General features: G+C 35.1%; 1 protein-coding gene across 3 annotated transcripts; it reads right to left on the reverse strand.

The window, feature by feature from the left end:
• Positions 1–2,089: 2,089 nt before the first annotated feature.
• On the reverse strand, positions 2,090–12,030 carry SYT4 (synaptotagmin 4). 3 transcript variants are annotated; one of them, XM_043558704.1, is made up of 4 exons: positions 11,697–12,030; positions 7,901–8,715; positions 6,146–6,263; positions 2,090–4,813 (listed from the first exon to the last, which is right to left on the reverse strand). In XM_043558704.1, exons 1-4 carry the CDS (start codon positions 11,728–11,730, stop codon positions 4,506–4,508), a joined length of 1,275 nt encoding a protein of 424 aa, XP_043414639.1. In that variant the 5' UTR covers positions 11,731–12,030; the 3' UTR covers positions 2,090–4,505. The 3 variants fall into 3 exon arrangements, with proteins under 3 accessions (XP_043414639.1, XP_043414640.1, XP_043414638.1); XM_043558705.1 differs by having other exon boundaries at positions 6,146–6,266; positions 7,907–8,715; positions 11,697–12,029; XM_043558703.1 differs by having other exon boundaries at positions 6,146–6,266; positions 11,697–12,024.
• Positions 12,031–13,435: the final 1,405 nt, after the last annotated feature.

The raw sequence follows: 13,435 nt of genomic DNA on the forward strand, positions 1-13,435 counted from the left end.
TACATATTAAGAAAAAATTAACTGCCCCCAACCTATGTTAAATACTAATATTCAGAAATCATATTGCTGGTAGTGATGTTAGTAACATTATCCTTTTTTGTAAAATGTTGGTTATAAGTTGCTTGCCTCTTACACTTTTTTTTCTTAACAGATTTATTTAGGTATAATAAACTACACACATTTAAAGTGTAGGATTTGATAAATTTTGATACATGCATATACCCACAAAACCATAATCACAAGCAAGAAAATGAACATATCCATCACCCCAAAAGTCTCCTCCTGTTCCTTTTTAATCTCTCACTCACACCTCTCCATACTTCCCCTTTCAATCCCAAGTGAATACTGATGTGCTTTTTATCATTACAGATTAGTTTGCATTTTCCAACATTTCCTATAAATGAAATCTACATTATATGCTCTATATATTTGGGGAGATTACCTGGCCTAAGTCAAAGTAATCATTGTTAAGATTCATATATGTTAATGCATATATCTGTAGTTCATTTATTTTCATTGTTGAGTAGCTTTCCATTGTGTAGACATAACACAATTCATTAAGCATTCACTTGTTGATGAACATTAGGTTGAATATAGTTTTTGTCTATGACAAATAAAGCTGCTATGGGAACGCATGTACAAATCTTTGTGTAAATATATTCCTTCATTTCTCTTACTAAATACTCAGAAGTGTAATGACTGGGTTATAGGGTAGATGTATGTTTACTTTTAAGAGACTACTTGTTTCCCAAACTAGTTCTGCATTTTGCATCCCACCAGCAGTTTAGGAATGACCTAGTTCCTCTAAATCTTCACTAACACTTGACATGTTCAAACTTTTAAATTTCAACCATTGTAATAGATGTGCAGTCATATCTCATTGTGGTTTTAATTAGCATTTCCTTAATGACTAATTCCCTTGGAAAATCTCCTCAGTGTCTCTGGTTGCTTTTGACAATTAAAATATATTTGAACACTTAAATATAATGGCCAACTAACTCTTTTGACATACCTGTGCAACTTCATAACACAGTTGATATGATTTGCAAGAAAAATAAAATGGCAGTTCTAGCTGCATTCCATTTACAAAGCCATTTTTCCAAGTGTGTTAACACAGAACACCTCTAGATATAGACTGATGCTATAAATGATGGCTGATCCTCCAGTGGTGGACCTCATAGTTCCCAGTCACCTTAGCTGGTGTTTGATGAGAACATTGCAGATATCAATGAGGTTTTTTTCTCCCACTTTCTAACAAGAAATAAGACTTCCATTCCCACACCATTTTTCTAACCAAATCAATCCAGTGCAAGGATATGGGAAAAATGAAAAAGACACAAAAGGCAGTAATATAAAATAGGTAATGAAAGAGATTAAAATGAGAAATAAGATGGGGGCATTTTATTTCTGGGTGGCTTAGTGGGTTAAGTGTCTCACTCTTGGTTTCCACTCAGGTCATATTTCATGGTTAATGAAGTTGACCCCTATGTCAGGCTCTGCACTGACAGCACAAAGCATGCTTAAGATTCCTTCCCCCACTCACATGCACGTGCCTGTGTTCTTCTCTCACAAAAAATAAATAAATAAATAAATATTAAAAAAACAGATCATAAAAGAGAAAAAAAGAAGAGGAAATAAAGAATGGTGATAGAAAATACTGAAAAAGATAAATAAAATATGGAAAAGTGAATATAGGAAAAGTAAATGAATTTGGTCATATGCCCCTTTAAGGTTCTAGCAGAGCTAGTTGATGAAGTCTCCTTGAGGAGTGTGTGGTGTGGCACAGAGGGAAGAGTGTGGTAAGCCATGAAAATCTTTTATTTACTATCCATGTGCACTGGAGCCAAATGCCTAAGCTCCTTGAGTCTCAGGTTTTGCTTCTGTATAATAGGGATAATGATAATTGTACCAGATGATTGTTATGAAGGATTAAACAAAATAAAATAAGACACATTAAAGACCTTGGTGCAGAATCACTGATGATCCCTGTTCAATGCCAGGGGATCTATTCAGGAACCTTAAAGCTTAGAAAGATATAAGAGAAGTCTTATTACAGAGTCCATTGGCAGAAAGTTTGAGTTGAAATGGGTTGGGCAAAAGCAGCAATTTATTCATGTCTTACAAACATGGTCTTACAAACATCATACAGAGCTGGCACGAAAGAACAGACACCATCTCATACACCATGCTTCCTTCCAAATCACTTCTATTGAGTTACAACATCAGAACAAGTCAGTTACTGAGTTACACAGTTCTTCAAACATGGAGACCTCCCCTTTAGGGTGGTTGGATTGGCTAATCAGACAAACAATTAATTTACATGTTTAATACAGCGCAGGATTTGTAACAGAATTCAAGATATTCACACTGATATTGTAATACATTATAAAACAGTATAATTTTCAGAAGATGATGGGATCACATATGTCCCTGCCTGTTTCAATTCCTTTCTAGTTTTCCTTCTTTCTTTCCTTAAAAGCAGTTACAAAGAGTTATACTCAACTTTTCACACTCAAAAACACTTTAAATTTTAAAAACTAAAAACTATTTACAAATTATTCATTGTAATTTTAAAAGTATTTGTTGTTGGTTTTGTTGTTCTACTTAAAAAAATCTCCCTCCAACAACTATACTTTACTTGGTATAACCATTAACTTCTGGTTTCTGTGAAGGATACTTAGAGTTGACTTCTCACAACTGTTTAGAGCTCCAAAATATATTATATTCCATGGCCTATTTAACCAAATATACATACATAAAAAGGCCATTTTACTTCCCCAAACCATGCACTGACTACAATTCATTTCATGTTGCTTTCATAGAAATGCTGTGAGGTGACTTTCTGGTGTAATAAAGACAATGATCGGGGAATATTTTTTTTAATCCCAAAGTCATCTTAAAGCACAAAAAAGAGGTTGACTTCAATCTTTGTACATACGGAATGTAAAACATTTTCTTTACATTAGGCATAGTCATAAAAAGCATGTATAAGTTGTTTTGAAAATGCATTGTCAGAGAATTTACAAACACTGTGATATCAAACACATTCTCAAAAACTGCTAAAGTACGGACACAAAACCTGACTCAAAATGTAAATTTTTCAGTAGACTTTATTTCTAACTTGCATATTTAATAATTCAACTGTACCCAGTTTCACTCATACTCTCTAAAAACTCAGATATAGTGACATTATCTCAAGTTCATTCTTTCAAGTAATCACAGGGCACCACTTTGCTCTAGCAGGTTTTTATTGAATTTCAGAGCCCTGGCACTGGAAAACCATACAAGACACAAGTCTATAAACTGTTCCACAGACAACAGCTCAAGGCAAATTAGCCTAGAAAAGATAGTGAAACATACTCTGTTGTGCTAATTTGACAGCCTAAATACATTTTGTGTGAACATGTGTAAATTATATTAGGCTCACTGTGTAACTATAGTTTAGTCATTACTTTGTTGGTTTAAGTGATGCTTTCTATCCAGTAATGGAAAAAACTTAAATCTTGTTTGTTTCTTTCCAAATAGTAGCTTATCCTTTCTGGGAAAGAAGATGCTAAACAAAGACTTAGTTAGCCATGCCCTTTCTGCATACAAGGGATAGACTTGAATGTACACTTGCATACTATACATATTTCCTTTCAGGAAGCTGCATTTCTAGCTGGATTTCTAACTGAAGTTTATTTCTTTACCACTAACTAATTCCACAACTTAACAAAGGTAAACAGGGCTTGCTTAGACCACACTGATGTTTGTGATAGTCAGTGGATAATTCAAGGCCATGGTTCTTATGTGAGATTATATTTTATAACATTTGACTCACATATAACCTTAGGAGAGAGAAAAATAATATTTCAGCCACAGTGTTCTCAACTCAGCCCTTTGATAAAATGATTTCTCAGCTTGTTCACTGTCCTTTCGAAAGAAAACCAAGATACTCCTTGTATAATAAAATTGTATCAAATAATTACAAACTAAAGAGAAAGGACCATATACTTTTATATGCAAGACGACCATTTTCACATGACATAATGGATGAAAACAAACCAGAGAACATTTCTTTAATATCTTTGGATTTAAAGAAAAAATAATTTCCCCACCTGAAGAAAAATGGATGAATTTTCATAAGAGAAAGCATGCTTTTCATTTCTAAATCCTAAAAATCACATTTCTTTCTAGTGACATGAGATCACCACCTTCTAAACCACATCAATAGCTTGGGATTGCACTGTAATATTTATAAAATGCTTGGCTACTTTGGTAACCTGCAGCAGAGATTGAATATCTCATGAAAATCTACCCAACTTCTTTAATATCAGGGGAAATGATCATGATACACATTGACAGTTACTTTCGGGTTTGCTAATTCAATCCATTTCTAACCAAAAAAAAAAAAAAAGTAGCTTGTTGTCACAAGCTTGCAATCATGTATCAGAGAAAAAAAGAGAAAGGAAATTGTTCCTTGCCTAGTAAAAATCATTAAGTTCCAACTCATCATGTCTAGGATGCTACCCATCACAGAGCATATGCCACTTGGCAATTTGTCTCCTGGGATAGTCACAGATCTCTTTCCAGTGCTCTCCACCGGTTCCTTCTGCTGTTGCTCCCAGGACCAACCGCCCTATCACCTCATTTCTGGATCCCCTTTCAGAATCCAAAACCAGAAACTCAACACTTATCTCTTCAAGACCCTCACAAGGAATATCAAAGACAAACAGTTCATTGAACACTGCATTAGGGGTGCATTTCTTCACATGAGTCTTCTTTTTAGAGATTCTCTTTTTGGCATGGTACAGGTTCACTTTCACGTAGGGATCTGCAATGGTAAACAACAGACGTTACACTGGCAGAACCTGGCTGGAGAGTTGATTTCAATATAATGGTGCCCTTGGAGGTTACTGCATGCCAATAAAATGAGATTGCAGTGAAAATGAGTCAGAACAAAGTGAAAACATGGATATAGCTTGGCTTCTCTATTGTCAACAAATTGACAATAAGAATGTGAATGCGAAGAGTAAACTGTTCTAAACCAGAGGATGAGAACAGAAGTGCAATGGCAGGAAGATGAGATAATATAGAGGAGAAGAAAACAAAATATTCCAGAGGCACACTCTGATTACTTGTAACTCATTCCAGAAAATAGGATAGAAGAAAAAAACATTAGACAAGATCTAACCTTTCTGAGTTGTATGACTTTGGATAAGCCTCTCTACCTCTCTGCTTTTCTGTTGAACAGGCATTTAGAATTCACAATGGCAATGTCCTTTTTGCTTTAAATTTTGTGCTTCTTTAATCACCTGCTGAGTTTGCTTCCTGTTTTTCAGAGTTGATCTTCCTTTAATATGTGGATTTTAGGATCATGCTACTTTTTCACACATTTAATTATATTCTTTTTGCCTCTTTCTGGTTGAAGCATATGAGTTCATTTCAGCTTCCTAATCTAAACATTTAAGACAATGTGTTCAACTGCCATTATTAAATAATAGCAATAATAATATTAAAAATAATAATACAACTAGGTGATATTTAATGAAGTATATCTTTCTAGTCCTCACAATCTCTCTCAAGGTAAGTATCATTACTTATTAGTTTGTGTAGAGATTATGAAACATAGCCAAGGTTATATGCTAAAATGGAAGGGTTAGGATTTGAACTCAGATCCTTTCAACCCATAGGTCATGTGTTCTTTTCACAATGTGATATGAGGAATTTTTTTAATAGTCACAAAAACTAAGAGCTAATTCTTCAAGAAGATACATAAGGAATTAAAGGAAAAATAATAAAAAGAACACCAGAAGAATAAGTGTAGGTTGGCTCATTAAAAACACTAAAATGAAGAACTCTTCTCCCAAACAATTGCTATATTTTTGGCAATGGCTTCTTACCTCTGCATTTATCACTGTTTTCTGCTTCAAACTCACTCAATCAGACATCTATCATGTATTAGCAATGGCTTAGTTGGTAGAACTATGTAGTTTTATTTTTCTTGCTAATGGCATTGAATCACATCGTTATTCCATAATGAAAAACAGGGAAAAACAATCACATCACTTGAAACTATGAGTAAAAGGCAAATCAAATTCACGTTAGATGCTATTTTGCCCAATGTACTGTTCACTGACACTGAATTTTTCAGAAGCATTCTTACCTGAAAGTCCAGACACATCAGATTTAGGCAGGTGTCGAGCTTTTAAAACAACCACAGTGAGAGTATTTGTAGTGGACTGATAGCAGAGAGAGATCAGTAACTCACCCCGTCCTGAAGACTTCTAAACAAAGAGAGATGTGGTATAAGTATTCTCATTATTTTCTTGGGTTTGAAATTTGTGCTTATAGCAACATTTTAAAGCAATATAATATTGCTAGTTTTATGTAATTTTCCTACTTATTTTTATTTTACTATGCTAAGGAATCTGAGTAACTGCAAGCTTTTGTGCAGTGCTACCACTTTCTAAAAACAGGTGGCTGCCATCTTGTGGTGTTTTTAGGTACTACAGGTTGTTAAAATTTGTAATGAGTCAGCCACACCCATTACTAGAAATGTTTAAAGATATTTAGAGTATAGCTTTTACAGAGGATTTTTTTTTTTACTTTTGCTTTTTAACTAAATAATTACTTTTTGAAGTTACTAATAGTAATTAAAATTGTCTATTCATTTGAAAGGATCTGTATAGGGCAAAATGACTCATGTTAAGTTTGATTTGATTTCAATTTTTTAAAAAACACTAACATTACTGGAATTTGAATTCAGACTAACTGTAATTTATTCTGACTGCCACCACTCTCCTGACCCACAGGGCTGATGGAATTAAAATTCTCTATCCTCAGCCCCCACTCAAAGTCCTCATTTAATCCAAGGAATGAATTAAGTTTTGGAGGGAATTGACTCAATTTTTAATACTTTGTTTTTGAAGAGTATCATAAGATCCTTCTTTGTACACTACTTAGATTTTATTTGCACTTTAAAGACATTAGCTAAGATGACCAAGAACTCAAAGTACAAGTTTTAACTGATGAAACAAAATGAAAACTCAGAGCTGGATTATAACTAAGAATGATGGCTGGCCAGAGCTCCTAACTCTTCAGTCTATATGCACATGGGGTTATTATATGAATAAACAGTCCAAGTAGGAATAGATATTTATTCCTACTATGCTGCTAAACATCTGAGTGTCTCAAACAAGCTACTTAGCGTTTCTGAACTCTGACTTTTCATTAATTTCAACAAAGAAATAAAGGTGAGCTTTACAGTATTCTACAGAATCTTTCTAAAATATTATAGTTTAAATCAATTAAGTTCTATATTTAAAGGGGAAATAGTATTAATTTGATATCTTATAATAGTCTCAGAACTACCAAAGCAGTATACCTACAAAGGCAGAGTAACTCACTTCTTGTCATACAACGTAGTCATGGACATTTATAATTCAATATGATGTGATGTCTCCTCCTTGAAAAGCAATTCCATGAAAAGTCAATATAACTTCCAAATCCTCAGGACAAATTGATTTAATGTTATGTTTCAATTTCAATTTCAAATTCAATTTAGAAACATCTTTGTTAACTTGCTTATAAGAAATATTTGCCTGCATTTTAGTTTAAGTGGCAGTCAAAATACTTAAGATAGAAATTAACAAAAATATTTATATAAGTATTCTTTAAATATCCACAAAGGATGCCTATTTATTTGATATAATTAAAATACTTTAAACATTTCAGCTGTGGGTTAAATTTTCTTTCATCTCCTCTATTCCCTTGATCCCCATTTGATTATGATTAATAATAATTAAACATGGTAAAGATGATATGTATAAAACTTATCATTTTAATGAAAACCCCCTAGATACAAAGAAGCTGAATAAAAGAATGTTTATAAATACTTTAAGCACTAAAAATGAATTACCCTAACATTTCTCTTGATGATCTCTCTGTTCATTAACATTTTTCCATCAGATAATTCAATTCCTGCAAGAGGAATAAGGACTTCTCCAATGATATCATCTCTTGAAAACCTGTCGAAACTCAAGATTGTGAAGTGCAAGGCCAACTCTTGGATCTGGGTATAGAGGATCCCATAGAATGTAAAGGTCTCATCAAAAGCTGGGTCCAAGGTCTTTCTCAGAACTCTGGTTTTCACTTTATGCTTCTTCTCTGGGAGGATCGTCATTTTGATATACGGGTCAGAGGTCATCGACTGCTCATCCATGGCTGGCAAGCCACGGGCTTCCTTGATATTTACCACAAATGCTTTCTTCTCAAAGTTGTACTCTAAGGAGAAGAAGAGGGTTCCCAGCTTCTCCTGTTTCTCTTCTGAAGTAAGGGAAGTGCTGGACTTTAAGCTATCAGGGGAAACGGCTTCTTTCTCCCCTTCTGAAAAGAGCTTTGGGGTCACACTCTCCAGATCAGAAGGGCTACTAGCTTTGAGGTTTGTTTTGGGAAAATTGCCATTGAGATCTCTCTTCTCAAGGTCGAGATGTAATGAATTCTTTGGCACAGCTGGCTTATTCTTTACTTCATTTTTGTCATCTGCTCCAAACTTCTTCTTGCTACTTAGGTTTTCAGGATAAATATCAACTCCTTTTAGTACATGCACAAACTTATATGGAGGAGTCTTGTTAGACTTGGATGATTTTCTCTGACAGCAGATCCATGCAAACAGAGAGACTGTGAAGACCAGGCCAAATGCACTGAAGATCCCCACCACTGTGGGGATTTCATCTGAAAAATCAAATGACCAATAACATACATTAAAGGAGCAGAGTTGGAGACATGAGCTTATTTGAAAAGCATACTGGAACTGGCAAGTGCTGTAGGCTGCACAGATTGGATTACTTTCCAACTCTTCTGGGTATGAGTTATGTACACATTTCATGTCACCTTCAGGAATAAACACATCCACTGTGTGACATGCCGAAAAAAATACCGTATGACAGAAACTTCTTCATTTCAGTTTTTTTTTTTTCATAAATAAAAAGAAAAGATGAAACAGGGCCTAGGTCGGGATGGGGGATGCTAAATGACCCTGACCTACCTTTGTTTTCTCAGATAACATGAGTCAACTACAGCATGGTAGGTCAGTACTAATTTCATTATGTTTTCTTGACATTTTGAGGCTTTCCAGAAGCATCAATTTTTACTGATTATGGAGCTTGAAATACACATTTTTGAAATACTGGGAGATTTTTTATTCTTAGTAGTTCTTTATTTATCCCGGATTCAAGAAGCAAACATCTAAGGGCTCAGTGGTTCCAATAATTTTAAGAAATGGAGGAACATTATCTGCTATTGTCACAAACTTATCAATAATTTCCATCCCAATTATGATAAGAGAAATGTTACATATATTAGGAAAAAAAGAACAAAAAAGATGAACAACAGGATATTAATATTATATAACTTTTAACACTACAAACTCCTTGGATACAGATTCATAATTTCTCAAACACTGAATTACCCAAAGAACAAATTAATTACACCTAAGTAGGATAAAAACAAAACAATGGTTATGAATGAATCATCGTTCCTTAACATGTAAAGAGTGAGAATAGATAATTTAGAGTTCAATTTTATCCATAACTGATTTTTTCTAGCATATTTCCACATGGCAAATGGTAATCAAATTGAATTTGGCATTCTTTCTTGAATGAGGGCACATTAAATTACTGACATTAGGTAATACTGATTATGCATGAAGCTTATCATGTGCCATATGTAAGCATATTTTTCCAACAAATGATTAGTAACAGTGTGTAAGTAAAAGCAGTATTGCTATATCTGGACACAGTGCATCAATTGAGTCAATGTTTAATATAGTCATAGTGAATATAACTAATGTAGTATTATCTGCATTTGGTTTCATTCTTATCTATTTTTATCCCAAATAGTGAATAATAAAGTTAAAAGTCCCAGTTAGAAAAGGGTTAAGCCTTGTTTGAATAACCCCTGAAAGAACAATCTTTTGTTACTCCCCTCCCCCACCCCCCAAATCTTCTGCCTACCTACTTCATAATTTCAAAACTGAACTCAAAGAATATAAGAACCAGCAATGACAAATAAGAGAAGACATATATAACAATATTAAAAAAACAATAATAAAAATTCTATAGTTTAATTATATCAAGAAACTGAATCATGTAGAGATGAAAAATAAACCTTTGAATTCCCCAAGTAGAAAACGCAGCAAATGCTACAGAAAAAGAATCAAACAAGAGCTAAAGATAATCAGCTAAACTTAGTATCAGCTTTTCAGTTTTTTTCTTCTATTCAAGTCTTTGTGTGTGGAGGGGGTGGGGGGGTGACAGGGGAGAATCCACTCCTGGACTCTAATAATCCAAGGCCAGGGAGCAAAACCAAAGTCATGAACTAAGGCAATTCTTTAGCCAATGCTAGGAGAACAATAAAAGCAATAGAAAATGATCCTTCTTTTTTTTTTTCTTAAACAGACCAATGGCCCAAGCTGAAACATATTTTTTACCAGCACAATCTCTGAAAATGCCTCAGTATTAGAAAATTTCTTATTTTCAAATCAGAAATTGGGAATACACATCATAATAATATAAATCAATCACCCAAATGGAAGCCTGTAAAGGGAACTCATTTCTGAATATAATGTCACAGATTGTCCCTATTTCATACGTAAGTCACAAGGCAAAATATTCACTAAATCATGGAAAGACTCACCTACTCCTTGTATGTTCTCTACCAATGAGATTTTAAGCTTCTGAGAGCAAAGACCTCAGTCATTTCACTCAGTTAAATAACAATTATCATGGACTCATAGATATCATTCCTTATTCACAAACTTCTATAAAATTTCTTGATTTTTTTGAATACTTGTGAAGTAAGTAAAACTCTACCTCTTATCTTTGGAATATAATGTGAACTAAAATACTACTTTTTAATTTGAAGTACATCTGTTTTTATTTACTGAAAGAGAGAAGGAGAGCAATGGTGCCAAAAATTTGGTATAGGAAAAGGGAAATTGAACTGGAAAATAGGAGTCCTAATTCTACTTTCCGAAAGCTTTTCATTAACTGTTTGACCTGAAATACGTCCCTCATCTCTCTGGGCTCTGGTTACCTCACCTGTGAAATGCAATGGGCCAAGCTAGTTCATTTCAAATACCACTCTAACACCCTAGCATCATAGGATTCTGTGTTTTTCACTAGCAACATATTTCAAGAATACAAGAAAAACATAGCAGAGAAAAACAACCTTATGGTACACTCTATAATAAAATATACATTCCAAACCCTCAACATATAAGTTGTTTTATACCGAGATCAAACCCTTATGTAATCACAGAAACATTGGCTTCTCCTGGTAAGTTAAATACAGATTTACTTACAAATAAAAATCACCTACAGAATTAATGAAACCAACTGCAAACAACAGACCCCCTTTCCTTTACTCAGCGCGTGCTGCAATTTACAGAGCTACCCGAACATTTAGGAACTTCTTGGATGTAAAATCTCCCTGGCAGACGGCAATTTTTTTGAGGAGAAAGATAGGGAGGAAGGGAGAAACAACAGATAAGCCACGATTGCCCCTTTACAGTTCTCATTTTCTTTTCAGATTAACTACCTAGGAGATCTATATCCAACATCCCATGGAAAAATAAAAATAACAACAACAACAACACAGCCCACCCCGGAGTATTGAAGAAACAACCGCAGTTACAAGTTGAGTAACTTGCTTACCAAATTCTTCCCGGCTGGTAGTGATCGGAGCCATTTTTTGCTGCGTGTTCTGTCCGAGGTGCTGAACGGAAAACTCCCTGGCTTGATTCACTTGTCTGGATCTGAAGCGCCGGCTTTCCCGAGTGCTGAAAACAACAGCGCAGAGCCCAGGGGACCTGCGCCTGGAACCGGGAGGAGGCAAAGGGGGGAGGGGGTGGTCCACTCGCCCTCGCACAGTGATTTGCCACCCCTGTTCCTGTTTTGGCTCTTCTGAGAAGCTCGTCTCTGAGACTCTAGACGTGGCTGAAACCCGAATTGACGCAATCCTGACGCTACAGGGTTGAAATCAGCACCTGCCCTCCTCCCCTCCGCCCTCCAATCCTCTCCTCTCCCTTTCCTTCTTTCTTCCTCCCGTCTCTCCTGAGGATTCAACACATACTCATCAATTATTTTAACTGTTGGACTACTGGAGATTAGCTTTGCTATTCTGTGGGGGCTCACAAGCACATGGAGATGAGCCCCCAAACTCATTCGTGTCAGTTCTTAATAGAAAATCTCCTGATCATCTAGATCAGTAAAAATGTGCCTGCGAGTTATCAGAATAATGCAATTTACAGAGATGATTTCGGGTAAGAGTGAGAAGAGAGAAATCTCTGCATCATATGAACACTGTGACATGCAAGAATATGTTTTATTGCTTTCTAAAATTTTCTTTGATATATTTTCGTTAGAAAAGATCCACCACACATTGATCCATTTGAAATAAGACAACAGTTTTCCCACTATAATCACTTATTTCCTAATAAATAGTCTAAACATTTTGCTGATGATGTTGCTCCATCTGTCTGTCAGCTCTCTCCCCTTTAATATCTGACATTTGACCAGTTAAAGTACTTAGGAACAGATGGGAATAATCCCTTCTGTATTCAGACTCACTCTCGGTTATGACTTTTGCATATAATGAGACTGCTCCTGGAATGACATTTCTGGTTAAAACCCCTGACTTCTAATAGGATTGTGCAAAATAGTTACAAGAATCAGAATGAAACTGAAAGTGAATGATATAATTATTGGTTATTTTCAAAGGAAAACATTTTTTTTTTCTAAACTGATGATATTTCTGGGGTTGAGGAACTGGGCAATATATGGTGTCAGATTCTGATTAATTTTAATCAGAAGAGTGTGCCTTTTAAAAATGTTAAGAAATTTTCCAAAGGAGAGAACTCAGGCTGTAACTCCAACTATCAATTATTGTTCCACAAAGAATTCCTTTGCTCTGGAGCTTAGGAGCAAATGACATTTAGTATATACTGGAATGGGGGAGGAAGGGGCATTGGGTGACTCTCAGAAAGCTACTATACAAGTGACAGGTTCCTGCACATTGGCGAGCAGTCACTCTGAGTGTCAGGACTGTGTCTTGGGAAAAATTAGCTTCAGTCTTTTGCATCATGGAAAATTTTATGAACCAAAGTCCTTTTCTTTCCCTTTCTACTTGTTCCCACATAGTTGGCATTTTAAAATTCTTCCAACAGATTTTTTAAAACCTTATATTGTCATTCTGTGAAAACACACAAACCAATTTACTGTATTTAATTTTTTCTATTGGCAGAACCTGTATTTTGTGTCCTTATCTTTTCACTTCATTCAGATTACTTGCTTCCTCAGTTATGCTTGCACCTAGTGGGATTGTCCCTAGGAACAGACATTCATTAGATGAAAGAGACAGTGGTATTTATTTGCGATGCATACCATAGGTAAAC

This window comes from Prionailurus bengalensis, chromosome D3, assembly GCF_016509475.1.
Source record: "Prionailurus bengalensis isolate Pbe53 chromosome D3, Fcat_Pben_1.1_paternal_pri, whole genome shotgun sequence".
Lineage (NCBI taxonomy): Eukaryota > Metazoa > Chordata > Mammalia > Carnivora > Felidae > Prionailurus > Prionailurus bengalensis.

Bases quoted from the DNA above. Each gene is read 5' to 3' on its own strand.
- SYT4 (XM_043558703.1), bottom strand. From the start codon at position 11,730: ATGGCTCCGATCACTACCAGCCGGGAAGAATTTG. The intron at 8,716-11,696 runs GTAAGCAAGTTA...TTGATTTTTCAG, and splicing joins TACCAGCCGGGAAGAATTTG to ATGAAATCCCCACAGTGGTG. The intron at 4,814-6,145 runs GTAAGAATGCTT...TTACCATTGCAG, and splicing joins TGATGTGTCTGGACTTTCAG to ATCCCTACGTGAAAGTGAAC.